The 26,123-nt window shown below is 35.4% G+C and overlaps 2 protein-coding genes across 5 annotated transcripts in view; both read left to right on the forward strand.

The window, feature by feature from the left end:
• Window positions 1-1,895: 1,895 nt before the first annotated feature.
• Window positions 1,896-8,211, forward strand: LOC110095767 (binding partner of ACD11 1). Of its 2 annotated transcripts, none has more exons than XM_028698967.1 (8): window positions 1,896-2,056; window positions 2,167-2,270; window positions 2,412-2,490; window positions 4,655-4,723; window positions 4,806-4,862; window positions 4,964-5,301; window positions 6,144-6,267; window positions 7,859-8,211. In XM_028698967.1, exons 1-8 carry the CDS (start codon window positions 2,051-2,053, stop codon window positions 7,880-7,882), a joined length of 801 nt encoding a protein of 266 aa, XP_028554800.1. In that variant the 5' UTR covers window positions 1,896-2,050; the 3' UTR covers window positions 7,883-8,211. The 2 variants fall into 2 exon arrangements, with proteins under 2 accessions (XP_028554800.1, XP_028554801.1); XM_028698968.1 differs by having other exon boundaries at window positions 7,862-8,211.
• Window positions 8,212-12,645: 4,434 nt separating this feature from the next.
• The window catches only part of LOC110095763, a 15,146-nt gene continuing 1,668 nt past the window's right edge, over window positions 12,646-26,123 (forward strand). Inside the window, exons 1-10 of one of the 3 annotated variants that reach the window (XM_020821421.2) lie at window positions 12,646-12,861; window positions 14,158-14,891; window positions 15,933-16,110; window positions 16,409-16,637; window positions 18,159-18,298; window positions 21,491-21,780; window positions 21,920-22,132; window positions 22,793-23,284; window positions 23,377-24,039; window positions 24,304-24,816. In XM_020821421.2, coding sequence (XP_020677080.1) covers window positions 14,622-14,891; window positions 15,933-16,110; window positions 16,409-16,637; window positions 18,159-18,298; window positions 21,491-21,780; window positions 21,920-22,132; window positions 22,793-23,284; window positions 23,377-24,039; window positions 24,304-24,816 — 2,988 coding nt within the window. In that variant the 5' untranslated portion in view covers window positions 12,646-12,861; window positions 14,158-14,621. Of the gene's footprint in view, window positions 12,862-14,157; window positions 14,917-15,932; window positions 16,111-16,408; window positions 16,638-18,158; window positions 18,299-21,490; window positions 21,781-21,919; window positions 22,133-22,792; window positions 23,285-23,376; window positions 24,040-24,303; window positions 24,817-26,123 lie in introns of those variants that run through there. The other 2 variants (XM_020821424.2, XM_020821425.2) reach the window with 2 other exon arrangements.

A 26,123-nucleotide genomic window follows, 5' to 3' on the forward strand; every position in this document is an offset into this window, starting at 1 on the left:
TCACAAAATAAGCCATAAAAATTTTCGAGCTATGTTAAAAAATTACGGTTGTAAATATAAAATGAATGTTCCCTTAACCTCTTTTTTTTTTTTTTTTTTTTTTTTGACGAGGGAGCACTGTTCTTAGGCCAGTGAAAATCCCGATCGATCTAGCATGCAATCCACACCAATTTACACGGGCCAACACTTAAGGTTTTCACTGCTTGTCAAGGGATTCGAACCAGGGATCTAGGCTTTGCCTAGCCGACTCTTCACCACCCGGACAAACAGCGGTGGGTATGTTCCCAACTTTATATTCCCCTTTGTGTGGATTAACAGTCAGATTAATTAGTCATTAATGATAAGGTTACAAGTCATAATCATCAAGTAAGCTTGTTGATGATGGAGATTGGAGATTGGAGATTATGTAATAATATTTTATTTGATTTATTTCCTGTTAATCTTAATTCATCATTAGTCATCAAAAGATTGAGAAAAAAGTCAAAATTATACTATAATTTTTTTAATTATCAAATTAGTCATCAACTATATTAAGTATTAAGTTAAGCTTCGTTTATGATGGCTTTCTTACTGCTTCTTAATGCAAATTTCTAGTACAAAATTTAAAATTTTTTATTAGAAAGTTGCTTTAAGAAGCAGCAAGAAAGCTCTCACAAACGAAGCCTATCTTGACTTTTGCATGATCATTTAGGTCGCTATATAAAAGATTTGGTTTGGATGATTATAATTTTAAAATTTTAACTTTTTACTTAAAGGCGATTTATAAAGTTGTCTAGGAAAAATAAATTTTTTTAAAGTTGTTATAAGAAATAGCTTCTTAGTATAGAGATTTTTTCAAAGCAACGAGAGATTAGCAGATAACTAATTATGATCGTGATTTGAAAACAAAGTAGTAAGAAAGTTGTTCCAAAGTGATATTAAAATGAGATTTTTAAATAGTTGAAGATCATTTTATATTTCATAAAAAAATCAGTAGATCATTTTGATCATTATTTCTTTAAAATTAAATTATGAGTTGTCCTATAAGAGTTCGTTTGGGACGACTATAGCATTTTGTAAATGTGATTATAAAGTTGTTGCAGTGAAAATAATTTTCTTTGAAACCGTTGTAGAAAGCAGCTATCTAGCTTAAAATTTTTAAACGTTTTAAACAAATAGTGCCTAAATAATAATTGTGATTGTAGTTTAAAAAGCGAAACAGTAAGAAAGCTGTCCAAACAAATGTTAAGGTTTCGTTTAGGATAACTTTCTTACTGTTTTTAAAAACAACTTCTTAGCACAAAAATTTTTGAATTAAAAATTTATACTAAAAAACTATTTAGATAACATTAATGCTTCGTTTGGGATGACTGTCTTATTGCTTCTTAAAACAACTTTTTAGTATAAAAAATTTATTTTTTATATTAAAAAGCTGCTTTAAGAAGCTGCAAGAAAATCGTCTCAAACAAAGCCTTAGACATTTATCTCAAACAAAACTTAAATAAATAAAAGTAAAAAGATTATTCTCCTTTCTTTTGAGATATTTCACACATATATCAACTTAGGACATCTTAATCAAAACTCTTAACCAACAAATCAGAATTAGTTTCTTAAAATTATTCTCCTTAACAAATGTCCAAATTGGCGTGCCCAGTCAGACCCGGAATGTCTGCGTACGAGGTCGCGTGGTCGATCCAGGAACGATCACAGCTGTTAAATCATAATTGGACGGACTAGAGCTCTCATTTTTCATATCCTAACCTGCTCCGGAGGCTCAGCATAATGCCAAAGCCGCCCCAATACAGGTAATCAGCGGTCGAGTACCTGAACTGTACAAGATAACGTTTCCCTGTTTTACCCTTCTAACCAACGATCAATATTAACTACCTTCAAGGGTAGTTTCGACCCGATGTTGGCTAAACTCGTTTCCTTCTTAAAGGCTCCAAGGAGTTTGAACCGCGGATGAGACGGAGAGGAGAGAGACAGAGAAAAAAAGACGGAAGTGAAGGGCGGCGAGAAACAGAGGAAGAGGATTCGGAGAAGAAACAGAGAAGATAAGATTCAGAGAACAATGCTGGTGAGGCGGTGGCTCTCGAAACCTTGTGAAATTTGTTTGTCACCTAGTTATATCTTGACTTGGTTCCATACTTCTTTGGTATTTTCTTCACAATTTGCTCATTCCGGCAGACGCGGACGGTCCAAGTGGGCAACGTCTCGGATCTTGCGGGAGAGAGGGAGATCCGGGAGTTCTTTTCCTTTTCCGGCGACATCGAGGACGTCGAGATCCGGTGGTTGGATTCTTTAATCGGCGCTCGCTTTTGATTTCTTTTGATTGCTTTCGTGTTCTTTTGTTTCTGTTCTACATCGGTATGGAGTGGCTTTTTTTATTTTCGTTAAATACGCTAATGTTTGGTGTTGTTTCATGTTTGAAGGAATGGTGTTGGAGTTTCTAGGACTGCGTTCGTTACGTTTAAGGAATCGAAATCAGCCGAGATAGCAGTTCTGTTGTCGGTACATACTCTCCTCTCTTTTTTTTATCTTGATTAGTTGTGTTGTGCAGGAGCATGAATGGTTCTTAAATTGCTCTCCATTTATTGCATTGTATTTGTAGCCGTTTTTCATCTGTATTATTCATGTTTTCGTAAGATCTATCTATTCCTTTATGTTGTGTTACCTACTCTTTTATGACGAAAGTTCTGTCTGAAGTATGTGAAATCTTTTGTTTGGAAACTATTAGGAATTTGCTCCACGGTCCATGTGATTATTGATTTTTGAAACACGGAAGCCATTAACCCTAAGTATTTATGTATTTTTATTCAAGTTCCTCCGTGTCATAATATATTAATACTGTTCTGCTGGCTATGAACTGCATTCGCCTATTGTTTTGTGTTATGTGATTAACAAAACCTTGTGCTTTAACCCCTTATTTGTACAGTTGCAGTAAATGTAGAGTACAACTGTGATTTTAAAATATATTTTTTTATGATTTTTCTGTCAAATAATGAATAAGCTATAATGTAGCGACAAAAAGCGTGAAATCCTATTTAAAATGAATATGTCATGAGCTGATAGCAATTTCTTTGACTTTTCAGCATTGGTTTGGCCCAGTGTTGAAATGGATAACAGTGCTAAACCTGATGGAATCTGGCTGTTTTTTTATGATGTCATCTCCATTTGTAGCATTGAGGCTAGCCCAAATATTTGGGATATTGCTAATTATGATGAGTTGATGATAGTGAAAAGTTAAAAAAGAACAAGGCGTAATCTAGTTGATCATGACCATGAGAATTTTTTTGGTGAGTGGATCAAATCTAATAGGGGATCAATCAAGTTGCATGTGATTGTAATTTGTATATTAGATCGTGGAATGATTAAAGAGATGTGTGTTGAGCTTTTAACGGTCGAAACTCTCGAAGAAAATTGTTGACTGTATGGATAGATCATACAGTTGAGATTGAAGTGGATTTCACCTAAAATATATAGGTGTGATGAATCGTTAGTCGGATATCGTTTGAGAGAGGTCAAAGCTCCAAAAGTTGGATTGCTGGATATTATTTAAAATTACTATAGGATGGCATCGATTTCAAATTCTTAAACTTGTTTGGATAAGGTTGTTATTTGTCAATAAGGTTCCCTCTTTTGTAGGGTTTTTTAGAAATTGGTTCTATGTTATGCCCCGTTGTAATTGCCTACTTAGTTTTTTCTGCAATAATTATTAATGACTACCAAATCCTTCCTCTTCCTTCTCTTCCCTCTCCTCCCGCCAAACTACCCCATCACATCAATGGCTGCAACCATCCAAGTCCCCCAGCTGCTCTTGCCTTGTGCTGGAAATCACCTGAAACCATTTGATTCTTAAGTAGCCCACTCCATGCATCTCATTTGAAAACTCCAGCACCTCAAACTGCTGCTGTTTCCAGGGGGGGCGTTAAGCGCTGGGCTGAACCATGTAATATTCAAAAGCTGGACAGAAGGGAAAACAATAGAATGCTTTTGCTTTTTCGCTGTCGTTAAAACTCCAAGCAGCGCTGTTTTGGTTTTTGTTCTAGTCCAGTAAAAAAAATAGAGAATCTAATTGCCAGCACTGCAATCTGGAAGGGAATTCAGCTACTTGGCTTGCTGCTAAGTGATAACTTAAAACAGAGGTAAGAGAAAACTTCTACAGCAAGAGCTAAAACAGCAAAACTGTTTGCTATGAACAGCTGAACAGAAACAAAAGCAAAGGCATCCTGCTTGCTGTCCAATACATTGGAGCAGCCTTTGTGTGCTGCATTTACCAAAGCAGAAAGCAAAAACAGCATACCAGCTACTGTAAAGCAGATGGTAGAAGCCATCTTCAGGTAGAAAAACTAATTTAATATGAGGATCTATGGATCAATGGGATTGTAAGGATGATGGTAGAATTTTGCAGTGTTTGCCAGCTAGTGCTGGTAGAATGGCTAGGATGCTGTGCTTCGATGTGCCATGGCATTGTCTGTATGAATACTTGTCCGAGTGAACCTTTGAAACTGTGAGCACATTTACTGCTGAAGGATTCATTGAGTTCAACCTAAATAGTTGGCTCCAAGCTGACTGTAATAATTTTGAATGGGGAACTTTGTTTATTCCTACTTTCTGCTTAGTCAATATGCAAGGCTTCTTGTTTATTAACAAGTTCTTTTTGCCTGTTTTATAGGGCGCTACGATAGTGGACCAGACGGTGACCATAAAATCCGTAATCAACTATGTTCCCAAGATTCATGAGGTAAATGATCCTAGTTTTTGAATCTGCACTAATTTCTTATTTCTAATTGATTTCAGATTGTTTAACTCATAATTCCATACAGCAAGTTATAGTCATAGAAGAGCCAGTAAGTTCACTTCAAAATTCCATACCAATTGAGGTGCCTCTAAACTTCAGCAAAATGTTCTCTCATTTTATTGTGATTGTTGCTTAATACTCTTATTATGTTGATTGCGTTAAAGATATAGTGTATTACTGCAGACTACAAGTAACTATGGTAATCGAAATGTGTATGTCGACAAGGCTCATGATGTGGTGACAGGTATATTGGCAAAGGGCTCTGCATTTAGACAAGATGCTTTAAACAAAGCTAAAGCATTTGATGAGAAACACCAGTTGTCAGCTAATGCATCAGCCAGAGTAATTTCTTTTGATAGAAGAGTTGGCCTATCAGAGAAATTCACACTAGGAATATCAGCAGTTAATGAAAAAGTGAAATCCGTGGATCAAAGGCTGCACGTGTCTGATAAAACTATGGCTGTCATAACTGTAGCAGAACAAAAGTTGACTGATACTGGAACAGCCGTCAAAACCAATAGGTGCTTCTCTTGATTCTTTAGCCCTCTTTCTTAAAACTGCTTTAGCAGAGTAAAATTATTTTTCTACCTGTGACGCATTCTTCTCTGAATTTAACCTATGGCATGGCCATTAAAAGCTGTTTCGATCTATTATTAATTTTACATGTAGATAACGATACTTTTCAAAATGTTTTGTACTTAATGATTAGGTTTACTTTGAGTTTTATGGTTTGCTATAGATGCCTGGAATTATTCATGTATGAAATGAATTAGGGTTTTGGTATTCCTGGTTCTTAAGTTTTTAAAAATATTATTCTGCCTTTTTTATGCATTTTTTTTTTCTCCTTGCAGGGTATCTAACTTATATTTTAAATTCTTATATACCACAATAGTTGCTTTTAAGGGTCTGGTCGGGGCAGCTTTTTAATTGCTTTGCTTTTTGGACTTGCTGCCGCACTTCTATATTGATATTTCTTTCTTGCTGCAGAAATATTTTTGGTGAGAAGTTGTTTAATTACAACCCGATTTATAAGAGCAGTGGCTCTAAGAAAGTTGTTGTCATATTTTTTTAAAGGAAAAATATTTATACTACCTACCTAGTTTTTTAAAAAAAAATTCCCTCACAATATCCCCACAACTACCTTTATAATAAGTTATTGCTTCCCCAAATGAACCCTAAGTTGAAGAAAAAATGCATCCTACCAGTGATCTTATGAACTTCTTGTATTTATCCTATTGGAGATTCTGCAGAGCTATGTCTTACTAGTGTACTGCTGTTATCTGAACAATATTACTTTGAGCGCGCCACTATAGTTTCCCAAATAGGACATGCTGTTGAATTTATTTGTTAACTGCATTGGCAGGTATGTGATAGCTGGAACAAGTTGGTTGAATGGTGCATTTGGTAAGGTGGCAAGGGTTGGTCATGTTGCTAGTTCCAAAACTAAAGAGAAGTTTCAATTTGCAGTGTCAAACTTGACCGCAAAGGTGAGTCTTTCTAAAAAAAACTTATGATTTTTGGTTATGATATATTGCAAATTACATTTGCTCAATTATGAATATTATGTTTCGTACTTTAGAACGGAAAGTGATAGGGGATTAACATTTCAAAATTATGGTGTTTGTCATTACCAACTAAGAATTTAAAGATCATAGGCCATGGACTTTAGTCCTTTTTCAGTAAAATATCTAATTGCACATATACTAAATTTTAGTATATTAACTCCATGTTTCACATGCTAGACTTGTATTACAGCCACCTTACAATGCTTATCGTTTTTTATTAAATTTTTTTGACATTGATTCTTTTTATATGATTGCCCAACATGATTGCAACATGATTGTAAAGAGTACGGCCCTACCAATAATAGTTTGAGGGTTAAGAAAACTTGGTGAAAATTGTCCCCAATTGAAGATTTTACTCAGTCATTTCAGTTTTAAGCCGACTATATGGAGTGTAATTTTAGTAGTAATTAATCTAGTGGGGGGATTGCGACTTCGGACGATCAAGTCATTAATAAGAGTATACATTTTAGATATCTTGAGTCTATTGTTCAGACTTCAGAGTGATGGTGAAATTGATGGGGATATTATTAGTAGAATTCAAGTTGGATGGTTGAAGTGGAGGAATGCATCGGGCTTATTGTGTGATAGGAAAGTCCCCCTCAAACTTAAGGAAAAATTCTATAAGATGGTGGTGAGAACTGCAATGCTTTATGGTGCAGAATATTGGCCATTAAAAGAGAAGCATAATATTAAGTTAAGTTTTGCAGAGATGATGATGCTTAGGTGGATAAGTGACTTTATTCTTAGAGCTAGGATACGAAACGAGCATATACATGGAAAGGTTGGAGTAGTTCCAGTGGAAGATAATATTAGAGAGAGTCGCCTTAGATGACTTGGTCACATGAAATGGTGGCCTTTCGATGACCCAGTTAGAAGTGTAGATGTATTATATTTAGCTTTTTTTAAGAAATGAAGAGATTGATCTAAAAAGACTTGGTTATAAAATATTAGAAATGATTTTTTTTATTAGATTTAAATAAGAGTTTGACTCTCAACAAAGCACAATAGAGAAAAGGATTCATATAATTGTTCCCACATAGTAGGATAAAAGATTGATGTGGTTGTTGTTTTTGTTGTATTTCAGTTTTAAGCCTACATCGTGGTCCCAAATTTATCAGCCTATATAATTAAACTAACTCAATTTAATTGAATTGATTTGACCCAACCTTATTTTTTAGTAAAAACTTGATCAGAACATGAGTAGGTTATACAGTGATATTATGTTTTAGGAGTGGCGGAATCAAAATTTCAAAAAGAGAGAGAACGAAAGAATTCAAGGTTGTGTTAAGTTGAGAGTTGCTTTTTAAGAATTGTTTGATATGCATGCGTCAACTTTGTTGTGCATCGAATATTATGCAATGCTGAAGACGACAAATGCTTTGATTTGATTTTATTCATGGATATCTTGTAATATCTTTTGATGAAAGTGACCTGCCCAGTAATTTGCTTTGCTAAAAATGGTGATTTCATTTGATTGCTCACATACTCTAAATTTCTTGATAAATTTGTTCAGCAGGAACCAGTTGTTGCTGTGTGACTAAAAATCTTTGCTTCATGGAAATCTTTGATTTAGCACTGTGATGAAGTCATTTGAGTATGACCACCCTTGTTCATGAAGATGAAATTTGTTCCCAGCATTTTATGCTACATTATTTTGCTGGTCTTTTTGCCTCTGTTTGCTTCAGTTCTAATGGGTTCTTTGTGAGTAATTCTTTGTGGGTGTATTTTTGTTGTTGCATCATATCATGATTTTTAGGAAATTAATTAAATTTTAGTTTTCTTTATTTTTTTTTTCTCTATTTGGATCACAGTAGCACTCATCAAATCTGAACCTATTATTTTTTTTAGTGGAATTCATGATGTGACTATATATTCTTTTAACTTTTAATGATATTATTATTATTTTTATTATTTAGATTTGTGAGTGATCAATTTTAAAATATGTTCTTCAAATTTATTATTTTGAAGAAATAATCTCATCTTAATGAATAAGATACTGGTCTTTCAACTTATTTAATATTGATTGCCGTAGCATAGTCATTTTACAGTGCTAAAGCTACGTCTCTTTTATTTTTCCATGGATTAGCGGAAATTTAGAGCTCTTAATTTTCTTCCAGCTTGCTAGAAGAGTTTGATGCCTATGAGGAATCCCTGCTGATGAGATATGGCTACTCATTTTATTTTTAGTTGCATGATTGAGGATGCTTTTATTCAACCGGTCAAGTGTGATAATGTTTTTATTCAATCAACACTATTTTCAGAATTTCAACTTAAATCTAATTGTTTAGATTAAAGTTTCGTTTGGGACGGTTTTTTTATTGCTTTTTAAAACAGCTTTCTAGTACTAGGAAGTTGCTTTAAGAAGCAAAAAAGAAAGTTGTCCACCAAGCCTAATATTTTATTTGGAATAATTTTCTTATTATTTTTTGAAGTAATTTTTTTAGTACAAAATATTATTATTATTATTATTTAATAGGAGTATATATTCACTATCACCCCCATAGGAGGGAGCAATTATTACGTCCGATCACTGAACGCGTTCATAGACTAATAACTACGCGTCACGTTACTTGAAATTCGGTATTGAGCACTTGGTATTGCTCGGTATACATTCAGATACGTTTCGATTTGACCAGACGTAATAATTACTCCATAGGAGGGGCTTGGCACAAAAATATTATCAATTAGAAATTTTTATATTAAAAGTTGTTTTAGAAATAAATAAAAAAGTATTAAAAAAGCTGTCACATAAGAAGCACTGTTATTTTAGTTATAACATAAGCTAGTAGGCGTACATATTAATAATCTACAATAGTATTTCATATGTTCCAAGAATATTAGTTCACATGTTTCATACGCTGCAGTTGCAGCTTTTTGTCTTTTAAGATCTCTATTAAGACTTTGTTTGAGACACAACTCTCCTTGGCCTATTAGTTGAGAGCTTAGGCTTCCAACTAAGAGGTCTAAGATTCGAGTCTATGTGTATGCGTTGTGTGTTTGAGTTTGCCTTAAATGGCTTAAATGTCCGAAAAATAAAAAAAAAACTTTGTTTCCATGTGGTGGAAAACCAGCTGGGCAAAGCCCAGGTGCTGGGTTCAAATCCCCTTGACGGTAGTTCCGGTCTTAATCGTTGGCTTGGGTAAATTGGTGCGGGTTGCTTAGGTCGACCGAGGTTTTAACTGGCTTTGAACAGTGTTTACTCGTCCAAAAAAAAATTGATTCTTAAAGCAGTTTTTTCGAAAAAGAGAATTTAATTTTTGTACTAAAAATTTATTTTATAAAGCAATAAAAAATTTGTCCCCCAAATGAAGAAACAAAAATATGGATAAACTACATCTAATGGCACAAAGAAAATAAGAGCGAACTGCTTAGTTAATATTAATTAATGCTTTTGGATGGTGGTTTGAACTGCCAGTTACCACTTTATTGCTATTTGTTAGCTATATGCGACTGTATTTATTATTATTGCTTGGCCAGCTCTTCTCACCGCTTTATATATTGTTTGGATGTTATGGGCCCAGTCTTAAGATTAAGACTACCTCAACGTACAAAATTCTAACCAAATGCCAAATTACAGCTTTTAATAGAACAAAATTCTTTTAAAACACTTGATAAATGAAGAAATGATAGGGATCTATTCACATAAATACAAATTTGAAGAATGAATGAAGATAAAGAGTTCCTTTTGGAATTTTCCGCAAGGAATTACTTGAAGGATTTGTGTTCCTTCTGCTATTTTGTCATTTCCTTCTTCTTTCTCTATGGAAAATGTCAAAATTGAGAAATTTATTTTGATTCTAGCATTTGGAAAATTAGAAAAAAAACATATGCATTAATACAAAATTATGACATAAATGACAACTCATTTGCTATTGAAGATCGAAGAAGGTTCTAATTTAAATAATTGTAGTAATAAAATGATATAATGAACAATCATAATACAATATAGAGCAATTCAAGAGATAACATAATATTTATATTATAAATAGTGCTTTACATAAGATATAGTACAAATATGTAATTGAGAAGTTCACAAAATTATTGAATTATGTGCTATTATATTTAAATTTCATAAGGTAATGTAGTTATGCCCCTCTGATGTTTAACACGGCCATTAAAAAATTAAATTTAGAGTCATATTCGAACTGAATTTCTTAAAGGATAATACTCACTATAAACTAACACAAGTTACAAATAGAAAAGTGAATAGACTAGCTATTTAATGTGAAAACCCAACCCGATAAGGCCCAGTGATGCACAGATCCTATCATTTTGACTTGTGACACGTGAATTTAAATATCTATTTTTTTAGAAACAATATATAGTTTTGAAAATATCTTCCAATATTCATTTTAAAATAAATAACAACAGACTATAAGGCTATTAAAATATCCAGAGTAGGGGTGTCAATTCGGGTCAGCGGGTCGGGTTCGGGTCGAACCCGAAACTGACCCGGCATTATTCGGGTCAATCCGAACCCGACCCGTTTTTAAAAACGGTTCAGGTTTCTGGACCTTAACCCGACCTGATTTGGGTCCGGGTCAACCCGACCCGACACGAATGACCCGAAGTTGACCTAAGGTTTCTAATTTTCGGGTCAAAATCGAGTCAATCTCGGGTTTTCGGGTCAAATATGAGTTTTCGTGACACTCTCGGATCACTTTCGGGTCAACTTCGGGTCAATTTCGGGTTGCTGGGTCAACCCGAACCCGACCCGATTTTTAAAACGGGTTGATTTGTTCAACCCGAACCCGGATTTTTTCAAGTCGGGTTCGGGTCGTGTCAAAAATTGACATCCCTAATCCATAGTATTAAAATAAACTCATCCCCAAAATCACATTCATTTCATCATCAAAACATATATACACAATCACGAAAGCTATAAATAAAAGCTAAAATGTATAATAAAACTATTCATGAATGTGAAAAAATCAACAAAAGAAGTACATATAGACTAAGATTGGATCCTGAAGAGCTACTCAACTAGATCCTTACCTAAAAATAGAATGCAAATCATAATGAGCTAAAACAACTTAGTAGGCCACAAACATCAATCTAAAATTTCAAATATTTCTTTTATTAAATATTTTTTTATAATATTTAAATGCAATATAATAAATCAGTGTATTGAGCAAAGTAAAAAAGAGCATAACAATTATTTAAAGATTCCAGTAATATAAGCAATAAATAAACTAAAATTCATTTCACAAAACATAATATAACAAATGTCTTCGGTCTCACACAAAATCTTAAAAGATTCTAATCCCTTATGATTCTCTTTGTGCTTATAGTACCAAAATGTGCTTATAAGCACCAAAACATAACATTTTCCACCCATCATAACATGATTTTTAAGGCACAAAAATATGTTGTATAGGCACCAGAATATCTTGCCTCTTTTACAATAACTATTCAGAACTTCTCAATTCAACCAATAAAGCACACAATTTATTCTAATAAACACTGATTTAATCACATTATAGCAATTAAAATATAATTGAACTCATATTGGAACTGAGCAATTTTCTCTAATGACAGGCAACTAAAATTTCTACCGAGTAAAATTTGCAGTTTCAAAATATAACTAAATTACCATTAATTGTATAAAATATCATGTTATCGCCTCCAATGTTGAACATGACAAGGCTATTAACCTCATATTGCCTAACAATTTTTCCATCACACCCTTGACTCTTTATGTTATTTTATGTAGTATAATGTCTATGTATGAGTAAGATTAAAATATACATTTGCATGCATGATAAACCAGTCAAATGAGTCGGTTCTCAAAAGAGGAAATGAGCGTAAAATAGTTCAATTCAACTCATGTTTAAACAATTATGAATTTTCAATCAATGTTTAAACATCGCTCTAATCTTATTCAAGCATTGCTTGAACTTTGTTTGAATCTTTTTTCACTTATGATCAAATCTTATTCGAATCTTATTTAGAAATTAGTTGAACCTCGTTCGAGTTATGATTGAATTTTGCCCAAACTTTATTCGAACATGATTTTAATATTTATTGAACCTTACTCAAATCACATTTGATATTTGAACTGAACATTGTTAAAATCTTATTTGGATATTACTTAAATATTATTCAAATCTTTTTTTATTATGATGTTAGGTAGAAAATATTAAAATAAATATTTTTTAGTTATTTACTTATTTTTTAATACTATCCCCCATTTGGAATGCAGTAGTTCGACGGATGCAGTGTAGGCGCTGCAGCCAGCGCATGCTCTATCCCGAAAATACCCTCTACAGACGGAACCTGAGAGAATACTTCTGAGGATAGGAATGGAAATCTATGCCAAGCGGCAGCTAGTGCCAGAGAGAGGGAGGGCGCGCGTGGGGCTTCTTCCTTTTGTGACTGCTCGGCCTTGGGCGAGGGAATATGCTGTGCGTGGATTCTCATCTTCTTCTTCTTCTTCTTCGGTAAAGAGTTAATGAAATAGAAATACAAAAAGAGGGAAGAAACAATGCGCCCTTTCTCTTTCCCCGAAGATCCCGGGTTAGTTCTCATACGCTTACGTTTTTCAGCTACATTTATTTTCTTCTGATGGGATTTCTTTTAGTTCATCGTAACATGTAATCTCATCCTGGCAAATCTAGGTTTAATTTGCCAAGTTTTCTCCTTGAGATATGATCTGATTAGGCGGCGATACCGTGAGTAGCAATTCTTTTTTTTTTTTTTCTTTTTTTTTTTTCTGTTTGACGCCGATTTTTTATTCTCCTTTTGTTGGTGTTTGATCTGTTTCTGGTCAAAAGTCTTTGTTTTTGTTGTTGTAAGATGGCGAGGATTATGTTTCTTCTTAGATGAGTTTCTTTTGCGTTCATGTTGAGGAGTTTGTCTGGGCATTTTATGAACTTCAGCCGGGCTTAGCAACATTGAATCGGGCTGCTATTAGTGTGCACTGCTGCGTTTTATTTCCTCTGATTGCTATGTGGTAATTTGCTAGGTTCTACTTGCTGGATTTATGGATTTGATCAGTGTTATTTTGATCACCAATTTAATATTTTTAATGTTTTTTTTTTCTTTTTTTGCCACTCTAGTTGTAGGAACTGGGTCCTTTGCTTTAGGTGCTGCTGGCTGAATCGAGTCCATTTTGAATTTTTTGAGCAATTTCACTCAAATCTATGCATATTTTTTAAATGATATATTGTATGCCCTGCGATTGGAAGGGATTGTAATATTTTATATGAAAGCATTCAACGAAAAAAACTTTTCAAAAAGATCATATGTTTAGATGGTTATGTTTCAGTCTAGTTCATAAGAAATGCCCTAGAAGGTGTAATTTTTTGTAACTGCAACATGAACTCGTTATTTTAGATTTGTAAATTACTTCGAAATTAGAACTTCTTTACTAGAGAAAAAAGGAATTTTGTGGCAGTTTAAATTGAATTGCTGGGCTGCATTGGATTTTCAGTGAGGCCTTATCCTTTTGCATTGACAGAAGATAATTGCTGGAGAAGCCAAGAGTTGATGAATATGCCATTGTTCTTCTTTAGATAATTTAACGCTTATATTTACCATTATTTGATGGTATGATCTGATGTACGAAAATAATTATTTGGGTATGATATATAATCCTTCATTTGATTGATCTCAAAATTTATCATATATTTTAGCAAAAAAAATTCTTCCCCTTACCCTTTTCTCCTCCTTGTTCAAGTTTTTCTATCATTCTTTACAATGTAATATGGCGAAGTGTTGAATATATATATTTTAAATTTCAACTTTGTAATATATTTTTCTTGAATCCTTTATTGAGGTTAAATTAATTATAGTGGTTTTTTTTGCTTGCAGGAGTCATCTGCAAAGAAGTTCCTTTTGTAGTCTTTTTGTGCGCATCATATACATGCTATGAGTATGCCTTTGGCATACTAAAATAGATTTATGATGGAATCCTAGGGTTTTCTTTGAGCATGAGAATGAAAGTGCTTTACTAAGAGTTATTGCCTATGATGATGGCTGTTAATCTTTCAGGAATCGTGTAATCGGATTGTTCTAACCTTAGTGTAACTTTTTTAGTCAAATTGTTTAATTATGTGGAGGTCTGGCTCTTGATATTACTGGCAGGGTTAGACCTAAGCTGAGAAAAGTAATAAATTCATGTTGCAATGGATGACACACGATGGAATGGTCATCAAGTATAGCTATTTTGAGCTAAGGAGAAATGTCTACATGTGAACAAAGTATTGCTCAAACCTGAGATTTTTCAGCTAGAAAAGTTGTGTTAGTAGAAAAATATTGCTGCAGTTTGTGTCCTAATGGACAATTTGGAGTCACCTTCAAGCCACTTCAAATACGCCCCTTTTCGTAGGTGTTCTTCAAGCATTTCTCCCAAAGATTTGTGGTCAGCATCAAGGGATGGTTCTGTGACTGAGTTGGATTCAGCTCTGCTAGCACTAAAGAGAAATGGTGGAAATGTGGATTCGCGGAATGCATCTGGAGTTACTCCTCTTCACATTGCCATTTGGAGAAATCATTTACCCATAGTGAAGAGGTTACTGGCTGCAGGAGCTGATCCTGATGCAAGGGTCTGTTATCTATGACATCGATTTAGTAATGCCTCTTGTATCTTTCTCACCTTTCTTGTTTGGATTTTATCTCGGTAGCATATCATGTTATTATGATTGAAACTGTGTGATATTTTTAAAAGATTACAAGAATTCTTTGCTACAGTAATAGATCATCATACAGATTAGCTTCTCTTTTTGCATGCATGCGGCCTTCTTTTACTTGTTTAGAACCATATTATTATCTTTGCTGAGTCTCTTGTGAGATATGTGAATTAAAAATCAGATATCTAGATTTGTGAAGTTATTCATTGGCATAACTTCCATGGAGATTGAGAAAAGTAGGTAATTTGACATACTAATCTCTTCTTCTTTAAGCAGCGGTTGTCAGAGTGGTTGCTACACTTTATAATGGAACAAGAAGTGCTTGCTCGGGCCCCCTCTTCTTTCATCCTGTCATGTACAGTTTGAATATTCAATAGAACCGAATCATGTTGGACTCTGCACAGGCTCTTTCAATTTAATAAATTAAAATTTTCCCTTGAAGCTACCTCCTCTGTCTAAAATTTTGTCAATGACTGGTCAACTGATATGTACCTTAAACATTTTATACAGAATAATGCTTATAATCCATTCAAAATGAAAATGTTATCTCATTATCACAACTTAGGCCATATAAGTATTATTTTTATTTTTAGTAACAAGGAAGCATCGCAGCTAAGATGTTGGAAGCTAGTTTCTTTCAGATGAATCATTTGTAAAAAGTTGGTGGATGCTTCCCACACAGAAACTTGTTGTCATATTGAACATTTTCTCGAAATAGATTAGTAGTACAAGTTTATCGCATGCAATTCCATCCATAGAGTTTGGAGAATGCTTCTACCTTTTCCAACCCTTTTCAATAAAATAAGAATGAAACATCGCTACCAAAACTAGATATAGCTTTCATTGCTTGTGCAACTTGCTATAATCAGATTTGCATTGTCCTGTTATGAGATGTCTTTGTATTATTAAATTGTTGGATAGGTTATATGTTCTAAGCTCTGACTTTTGTATTTTCAGGATGGAGAGTCAGGATGGAGCAGTTTACATAGGGCACTCCATTTTGGCCATCTTGCGGTTGCAAGTGTTCTTATGCAGGCTGGTGCATCCCTCACAGTGGAGGACTCTAAATGTCGTACCCCAGTTGACCTTCTCTCTGGGCCTGTTTCTCAAGTTGTTGGCAATAATCTTGACTCAGGTTGTTCATCCTGCAATTTTCTTTTTTAATTTCACAATTTGTTTGTGCATACCATATCCGAGTTATCGCTTAACTAGTGAAGTTCTTTATTGCATATGATTAATCTCATGTTTTTACCTACTTGATGAGCATGTGATATTTACATATTGGAATATGATTTGTGCTTTAATTGCAAATGTCTTTCATCCCCTTAGGTCATTACTTTTCTTCTTTTGTTGGCTTTAATATTTTCTCCTTAGTTGTGAAATTGCTTCAGTAAATTTCCTACGAGACTCTGATTGTTTTCTTGTCCTTGCAGTTGCAACTGAAGTCTATAGCTGGGGAAGTGGGACAAATTATCAGCTTGGAACTGGCAATGCTCACATCCAGAAATTGCCGGGAAAAGTTGATGCGCTTCATGATTCTTATATTAAGATAATTTCTGCTTCAAAGTTTCATAGTATTGCTGTTGCTTCCAATGGGGAGCTTTATACTTGGGGATTTGGCAGGGGTGGCAGGCTTGGGCACCCTGACTTTGATGTTCACAGGTTACTGATTTTTCACGAATACCAGATGTTTACCCATAGATTTTCAGTTTTTCAATGATTGGTGTTATTTATGATGTTTCTTGTTCATCCAGAATTCTTTTTTCATCAAATTTCTGAAATTCCATCATCTGTCGCAACATATAATACGATGTGTTTTATTTGTCTGTGATCTTCGTTTACAGATGATTGAATGGACTACTTGCGATTCTTACTTATTTCTAAATGAAATCAAATTAACCAGTCTCTAAGAAACCTTTGGTAAACCTTCATTTATCTGAGATTGCATTTACCTCATTTAGCCTAGGGAAGAGAATCAATGGTCAAGAAATATTATAATAGATAATACTATCCAAAAACAAGGGGATCCCGTATGGTTTTGTTCATATCACCGCTTTCGAATTCTTAACATGTATTTTATGCTTATGAAACAGTTTTAGGGACGGAAGCTTTACCTTTTTTGTCTTTGTTTTCTCAAAGAAGATGCTGAAGGGGATGGAACATTTGAAACCATTGAGAATGATGGTCACCATAGAATCCTATCATTAATGTGCTGCACCTATAATCCACTTATGATAACCTATTAATATCAATAATATGAGTTAAACCTTTTTTATGTTTATATGACTGTAAAGCATTTAAGGTTTCTTCTCAGAAATGCTTTTCTTCTTTAAAGATCATTTAAATATACATCAGATTTTTTAGGATTATTTTTTGGTAATGAAAGCCTTAGATGATCTTCTTCATCATGTGCTATTCTCCTATTGTAGAATCTCTGGTTGATGGGATAGTTTTCTATGGTAAAATGATTTAAATGTAGTTGACTAGCCATTATTACTGGACAAGAGGTTAATTTGGTATTGCCATTGACTTCCAAAAGGGCATCTATTTTTTTTTAGAAGATGCTTATCAATTTAATCCTATTATGGCTAATCAGTTTTATCGATCTAAATCTTAAACCATAGTTAAGTATATAAGATGACACATTTGGAGATTCCTTATTAAAAGGAAAATAGTTGTGATATTGATTTTAAACACCATAAATACATAACAACTACCACGCCTATGTGGGCTCCGAAAATTCGGCCCCGGCCTCCGCTCGCTTTTCTTATTCGGCGAGGGAGTTTTAACGAACTAAGTTCCGAGGTAAATTTTGGAAGGCAGATGGGTTTGTAGATAAGACACTACCCAGAACATGAGGGTTAACAGCCTAATATTAATAACCAAACTATCTACACGTTCTGACGATAGAACTTATGGTCAGAATGTGTGGATAGTTTGATTATTAATATTAGGCGTGGTAGTTGTTATGTATTTATGGTGTATAAAATGATTCCATTGCCACAATGATCAGCACAATTTCTAGTATGCATTAGGATATGGTGTATTATTTCAATTTTACAAAGAAGCGATGAGTTGGCAGTACATTTGATTTTCTTTGATCAACTTCCTCTGCATTTTCTTAAATTTGATCTTTTAGATGTCTACTTGAAGTCTATTTGCCTAACTTGTGTTTGTCTCCAGTGGTCAAGCTGCTGTTATCACTCCACGCTTGGTGACATCAGGGTTGGGGTCTCGCCGAGTTCATGCTGTTGCTGCAGCAAAACATCATACAGTTATTGCAACAGAGAGTGGGGAAGTTTTTACTTGGGGATCTAATCGAGGTATACCATATATGCCAAATTATGTGATGCAGCTGTGCGCCTATATTTTGTGTAGCCATGACATGCTAACTTATGTTATAACTTGTATCATGTGCGTCCAACTATTCATGTTATATTTAGGCCAATGTTTACTAGTGCTACACGTACAATTTGTTCTTTTTTTTGTATTTTATTTAATGTTGGTATGTGACTTGGCAACTTATGGATAAATATTGTGAGAAAACGATTGACTTTTGTGACCTTAGTACCATAAATGAAAATAGAGATATTTTGTTTTTATCGGCGTATTAGTAAAACCAAAGTTAGAGAGATTTTAAAGAAAATCGAAGTTAGAGAGATTTTAAAGAAAACCGAAGTTAGAGAGATTTTAAAGAAAATAAAGTGTAGAAAAGTTGTTAGACCTGATGATATTCCAATAGATAGGGGTGTCAATATTTGACCTGATATGAAATCGACCCGGAACCCAACCCGAAAAATTCAGTGTCGTTTTCGGGTCAACCCGAAAACCCGAAATTAACACGTTTTTGACCCGAAATCAACCTTGGTCAACCCCTCACCCAAAGCAATCCCGTGCTCACGCCTGCAGCAGTCTCGCACCCTCGCTCGCTCGCCAGCACCACACGCGCTCGCCACCTCACTCGTACGCGCTCGACCCCTCACTTGGAGGCTTGCCCACTCTCCCCCCTTTGCCCACACACAACGCTTTGAGCTTGGTGCTCATGCTCGCACCGCTCGTGCCTGGTTACTTGTTGGTTAGAAGGCCAGGTCAACCCGGGTTAGGGGCGGGTCAGGTCCTGGTTTAGATTTCTGACCCGTTTGCTTATTCGGGTCGGGTTGATTGAAGTCGGGTCAATTTTGGGTTGGACCCTAACTGACCTGAAAATCCTTTTTTGACACCCCACCAATATAGGTGTGGAAATGCTTAGGAGACAAAGGAATTTCTTGGCTTACAAAACTTTTCAATATTATTTTAAAGATTAAAAAGATGTCAAATGAATGGAGAATGAATGTTTGGTTCCTATTTTTAAGAATAAAGGTGATACACAATAGTGTGAGTTAATGAGGAATTAAATCAAAAAAAAAAAAAAAAGAGGAATTAAATTAATGGGTCACACTTTAAAACTATGGGAGAGAGTTATTAAGCATAGGTTACGACGTGATACTAATGTTTCTCAAAATCAATTTGGATTCATGTCGGGTAGGTCTACTGTGGAACAGTGGAAGCTATACATTTATAGAGAAGTTTGATGGAGAAGTATTGAGAGAATTAGGTGGATCTACATATGATATTTATTGATTTAGAGAAAGCTTGATAAAGTTCCAAGAAAAGTACTATGATGAGTTTTAGAAAATAAAAGGGTTAATAATGTTTGTACTAAAGTCCTTAAGGATGTGTATGCAAGTGTTGTTACTTGTGTTCAAACACAAGTTGGTTTGACCAAGTATTTTCCTATTTCAATTGGATTACATCATGGATCAGCTTTAAGTCCATATCTTTTTGTTTTAGTCTTTGATGTTTTTACTAGACATTTGCAAGAGAATGTACCCTGGTGTATGCTTTTTGTTGATGATATTCTTCTTATTGAGAAGACTGGAGAGGGAGTTGAAGGGAAACTGGAATTATGGAGGCCAACCTTAGAGTTTAAATGTTTTCATTTGAGTAGATCTAAAACCAAATACATAGAGTGTAATTTTAGTAGTAATAGATCTAGTGGGGGAATTGTGACTTTGGACGATTAAGTTTAATAAAGGTATACATTTTAGATATTTTGGGTATGTTATCTAGAGTTATGGTGAAATAAATGGCAATGTTATTGTAGAATTCAAGTTAGATTTTTGAAGTGGAGGATTGCATGGGGCCTATTATGTGATAGAAAAGTATCCCTCAAACTTAAGAGAAAATTTTATAAAGATGAGACTTGCAATGTTTTATGGCAAATAATGTTTGGCATTAAAAGAGAGGTATACAATTAAGTTATGTTTTGTAGAGACGACGATGCTCAGGTGGATTAGTGGCTTTACTCTTAGAGATAGAATATGAAACGAGCATATATGTGAAAAGGTTAGAGTAGCTCCAATGATAGATAAGATTAGAGACAACCACCTGATACGCCCTAGGGTTTCACAATTTCGGTTTTGCCCTAATTTCCCCCAAAAGAGAAGAATTTCTCCACCAAAAATCAAGAGAAACAATCACAAGAGAGTTGGGATGAAAGACAAGAACCTTTGCATTAGAAAGCCAAGAGAAAACAAGATAAGTTTGTCCACTTCGAGAAGGACAATATCTCCCACAAGAAAACCCTAGAAAAGAACAAGAAGAAGACTAGGAGAAGAAAACTAGAAAGAGACTTCACTTTTCATAATCCCCAAAACTAAACCCTAATGGCCCTCTTCATACCATCACAAAATTCCTCCCATCCCCAAATTACCCCCACTTAAGTGGGTGGTTCCCTTTGGTCCAGCCGGTCCGCCCGCCCCCCTCTCTTCCGCCTGTAGACCCGCACGGGTCCAGGCCGGACCGGGTGAACCGGTCCATCACCACCTTAGATGGTTTGGTCACATAAAATATAGGCTTTTTCATGACCCAGTTAGGAGAGTAGATGTCTTAGATTTGACCTATATTAAGAGACGTAGAGGTAGACCTAAAAAGATTCAGTTAGAAAATATTAGAAATGACTTTTTTTTTAGTTATATTTAAATGAGAATTTAACTCTTAATAGGACACAATAGAGAAAAACAATTCATGTATCTGACCCCTTGTAGTGGGATGAAGGCTTGTTGTTGTTGTTGTTGTTTTCTTTTTTTCTCTCTCGGTTTTACTCAGTGTTATCTATGCACAAAATTTGAATCAACTATGCTGCTTTGATGATCTTCAATTTCTAATTGCTAATTGATCCCTCTTATAAGATCCGGTTCTTAGTTTGGGAATTGGATTATTTTTATTCTTTTTCAATCGTTTTAAGTATTTGCATAATCGTTGTATTAGTTAATTATTGCATCCAATATAAAATTTCTATATTATATTATTATGGAAGTGTAGCAGATTCATTGTTTACCGTTATTTTTCATCATATTGTAGATCTGCATTAGAATGACCTAAATCATCAGCCAGAAGCAGTTGTCCATAGTCCAACTCTTTGCTTCGTTTGTTTTTGTGAAGATATATTTAGTCTTTTATTTAATTTTTCGCAGAGGGACAGCTAGGGTACACTTCAGTTGATACCCAACCGACACCAAGACGAGTGAGTTGCCTTAGGGTAAGAATAGTTGCGGTCGCTGCTGCAAACAAGCACACGGCAGCTGTTGCTGAATCCGGTGAAGTTTTTACATGGGGATGCAACAAGGAAGGCCAGCTTGGTTATGGAACCTCCAATTCAGCATCTAACTACACTCCTCGAGTGGTCGAGTACTTGAAAGGAAAATCTTTCAAGGGAATATCAGCTGCAAAGTATCATACAGTAGTGTTAAGTGCTGAAGGGGAGGTAAATATTTAGCATAATCTTCCCATCTTCTCTGGTTAATTTTGTTATCATCACTTCATGTGGATTTCAAATTGAAGAAATTGTTAAGATCTCAGCATGGTTACCTATTAATCATTTTTCACTTCTCATATAATTTAAGGTATTCACCTGGGGTCATCGGCAAGTCAACCCAAGACGGGTTATTATTGCTAGGAATTTGAAGAAATGTGGTGCTGCACTACTTAGATTCCATCGGATGGAACGGCTTCATGTCATTTCAGTTGCTGCTGGAATGACTCATAGTAGCGCTCTGACTGAAGATGGTGCTCTGTTTTACTGGGCATCTTCAGATCCCGACCTAAGATGCGAGCAGGTTTTTTCCTCCATGAATTCTTTCTGAGCCAATTCTTTTTGCTAGTTCAGATAACGAATGGTCAAGTGCATTGATAGGCTGGTTCACCCTGAACCAGCCCAGGAGCCGGCCTAGCGGCCAGCTCATGTCTACAGGAGGCGGAAAGGGGTCCGCCTCCTTTAATGCTGCCACACACTTGGAGCAATTGGGGGAGGGGGATTTGGGAGGCTAGATTGAGAGGGAAAATTTGAATGAGGGATGTTTGAATTAGGAAATTAATTGTATTAATAGGAGGGTTTGTTTTAGGGTTAGGTTTTATGCATGATTTGAGTTTCTCGTGGAGTTCTTGGATATTTTGGCTCTAGATTATTTTGTCTAGAGATTTGGGAGAGAAGGACCCTCCTCTCAAATTGAGGATCACTTGTATCTTGTTCTCGTGTTTTTTTGGCTTCGATTCTCTTATTGCAATCCATCGTTTTGGGGCTGATTTCGTCCAGATTTTGAATTATTCTCGCTGTTTTCACCAATTTAGTAATAGGTTTGCTTGCGAACTCAAGTATTTCCCTTAGGGTTACTTGCGAACTCAAGTATTTCCTATCATGCATATAGCGAGCATAGGCTGTACATTCTATTCTCTGATGAAGTTTGTGATATTGCTACTTATGTTTCCATTATCGATAGGTGCATTTGTTATGTGGCGGAAATGTCGTAAGCATTTCTTCTGGAAAGTACTGGACTGCTGCTGTTACAGCAACAGGAGACGTGTACATGTGGGATGGAAAGAAGTGGAAGAATAGGGATCCTGTATTAACACGCCTGCCTGGTATTAAGCATGTTACATCAGCTTGTGTTGGTGAAACACATTTACTAGCTGTCTGTGCTCTTTATCACCCTCCTTATTTGCCTGCATTGGAGTCAAGCCATCAGACTTCTATCCTGAAGGATAGCCATGACATAGATGGCTTAGATGAAGAACTTTTGTTTAGTGACATACAGCCAGATATTTCTGAGCCATTTGTGCAGAATAAATATGAAGTCTGTAAACCTGTACCAAGTCTGAAGAGCCTCTGTGAGAAGGTTGCAGCCGAATTTCTTGTAGAGCCAAGGAATGCTATACAACTTCTTGAGATTGCAGATTCATTAGAAGCTGAAGATCTAAGAAAATATTGCGAGGTTGGCTTGATTTCATACGTTTTCTATAATCAATATAGGCCTTTTTCTTAATTTACTCTGATTCTTACCTGAAAAGAAATTATTTCATGCAGGACTTGGTTATCCGGAACTTTGATTACATTTTCACTGTCTCAGCACCTGCTATTGGGACTGCGTCTCTGGAAATTCTGGCAAGGCTTGAAAATTTGTTGGATGCAAGATCCTCTGAGCCATGGAGTTACCGCCGCCTTCCTACATCAACCGTCGCTTTCCCTGTTGTTATTTACAGTGAAGAGGATGGTGATAACGAAATTGGTAATCCCATGCCTCGGGATAATAGGAAATTAACTCCCAAAGATTATAAGGATTTCATTGGTGAAAGCTTTTGGCAAAGGAAGAGTGACGCTGATCAAGCTGTCTTGAAACAAGTTAGAGCACTTCGCAAAAAATTGCAGCAAATAGAGATGCTTGAATCAAAGCAGCGCTGTGGTCATATTCTTGATGACCAGCAAATTGCGAAGCTTCAAACCAGATCCATTGTAGAGGATGCACTTGCTGAACTTGGTTTTCCCCATGAGACAGTTTCTAAACTTTCTTCATCAGGATTGTCTGATGAGAAAGGGAATAAAAAGGTGAATGCCTCAAAAAAGCAAAGGCGAAAAAGCTTGCAGAAGGTAGCACAGCTAGAAACTTTATCTATAAATAATGAATTACTCACAGAAAAAAACTCAATTAAGGGTTTCCCTGATGAGAAAAGTCTCATTTCTAAAGCAAAGGTGAGCTCTTGAGCCTTTCCTTATCACAGTATATTTCATTTCTTTCATTGCTTTCATCCTTGCACCTGTACCAAGTATATTTCAATTTTTTGATGTGCAATTGCGTACATTATTTAAATTGCATTAATTACAAATAAGCTGTTTTTTGTTTCTATTTTTACAAACTTTATGCATTTTGTAGTATAGTTACTTATTTGTTTTTCCCATGGGTTACTTATTTTGGCTGCAAAGCACATTTTTAATGATATAATTTCCTTGCAATAGGAAAACATGACTGTTGAACTAACTATTGGAAGTAAGATGGTTGAAGATTGCTCTCCTGACACCCATGATTCCAACAGCAATAAGGCTATTTGGCCAACCTTAACCAAGAAAAAAAACAAGAAAGGTGGCCTTTCTATGTTTCTTAGTGGTGCTCTTGATGACAGCCCAAAAAAAGCTCCACCACCAACACCACCAAAAAGTGAGGGTCCTGCTTGGGGTGGTGCTAAAATTGCTAAAGGTGCCACCTCCCTCCGTGACATTCAGAATGAGCAAAGCAAAACTAAAGAAGAATGTATCAAGCCAAAGGAAAATCATGAAGACTCAGTCGAGGTGACGAGGGCTGGACAGGTCAGGCTTAGTTCATTTCTACCTGGGGATTCCTCTAACCCAATTGCTGTGAAACCAACTCAAGTAGTTCCTGCATCTGAGGGAGAGAAGAGTACACCTCCATGGTCTTCATCTGGAACTTCACCCATCTACCGGCCATCCTTGAGAAACATTCAGATGCAACAGGTATGAAAGTTGTTTTATGTGGTCGTCTTTTTGTGCAGCAATTTGCTTTTATTGGAACAAGTGTTCATACTTTTTGCAAGGCCACTTGATCTGTCCTTGATAAAAGAAAAAAATTCCTCGGATGTTTTTTTTTTTTGGGCATACAAGTAGTTGTTTGACTCTGCCAAGTTTATGTCCTCAAGCTTTCTTAGTGTGATTTTGATTTTTTTATTCAAATAATTTTTGTCATGATTATTCTACAAATTTTATGTTGGTTGTCAACTACCTAACACAACTCTCCATTTTTTTCATTCGGAACATGGGACCTAGCAACGACATTATTTAAAATGATGGCCTTTCAATGACCCGGTTATGAGAGCATATGTATTAGATTTGACTTATGTTAAGAGATGCAGAGGTAGACCTAAAAAGATTTGGTTAGAAAATATTAGAAATGATCTTTTTTTGGTTAGATTTAAATGAGAATTTGACTCTTAACAGGACACAATGAAAAAAAAAAAAAAAAAGATTCATGTAGCCGATCCCATGTAGTGGGATAAAGATTTGATGTTGTTGTTGTTGAATTATCTTTACCATACAGTACCATAGGTTACCATATACAAGTCATGGTATCACAAAAGATGATCCTTTAGGCTCCAATTTCATGTAGATATCTCTGAAGTGGGAAATAACGAGGTGAATCTCATCTCGTATGAAACAGGATGTACATTGTTAGCTACTGGAGAGCTTGTCTGTCACTACTTTTCTGCGATTTGCTTTTAAGTATTCAAAGGTTCTTGATGGACCGGCATGGTTTGGATCTTCTACTGATAACCATTACACATTTACACTGTACCATGGGTGGTTTCTGATAGGAAACACTTGGATTTCCAAGGGTTTCTCACCAAAACTAAATAGATCCAATGTAAAACTGCTGTCCACAGCAGAAATCAGCCAAGAAACAGGGGAAAACAGGAAGAATACGCTAGAAATCTGAGAAGGAATCACACAAATCAATTGTATTCCAATAGTAGAAGCAAGACAATAAGAAAGATACAATGTTCTTCGATTCGAGAGGAAGAACAACTCTCCGACAATCTCCGGCAACGCCAAGAGCCCAAGCAAGAAACCCTAGATCTCAAATTACATTCAAATTCAAGATACCCAAACCCTAGAAAAATCAACTATTTAATGAATACAATTCAAAAGGAATTCCCTAAACAGTCTCTACAATCAATTTCCCTCCTAAACACCATTCAAAAACCTTCCAAAAAGGGCTCCCGTGGATCATGCGTGCGTGTGGCTTCCGCCCAGGCGAAACCAGTCGC

This window comes from Dendrobium catenatum, unplaced genomic scaffold (genome assembly GCF_001605985.2).
Source record: "Dendrobium catenatum unplaced genomic scaffold, ASM160598v2 fragScaff_scaffold_1196, whole genome shotgun sequence".
NCBI classification, from domain to species: domain Eukaryota; kingdom Viridiplantae; phylum Streptophyta; class Magnoliopsida; order Asparagales; family Orchidaceae; genus Dendrobium; species Dendrobium catenatum.

Coding starts and splice junctions, on each gene's coding strand:
- LOC110095767 (XM_028698967.1), top strand. Junction 4,863..4,963: donor AAAATTCCATACCAATTGAG/GTGCCTCTAAAC, acceptor GTATTACTGCAG/ACTACAAGTAACTATGGTAA. Junction 5,302..6,143: donor ACAGCCGTCAAAACCAATAG/GTGCTTCTCTTG, acceptor CTGCATTGGCAG/GTATGTGATAGCTGGAACAA.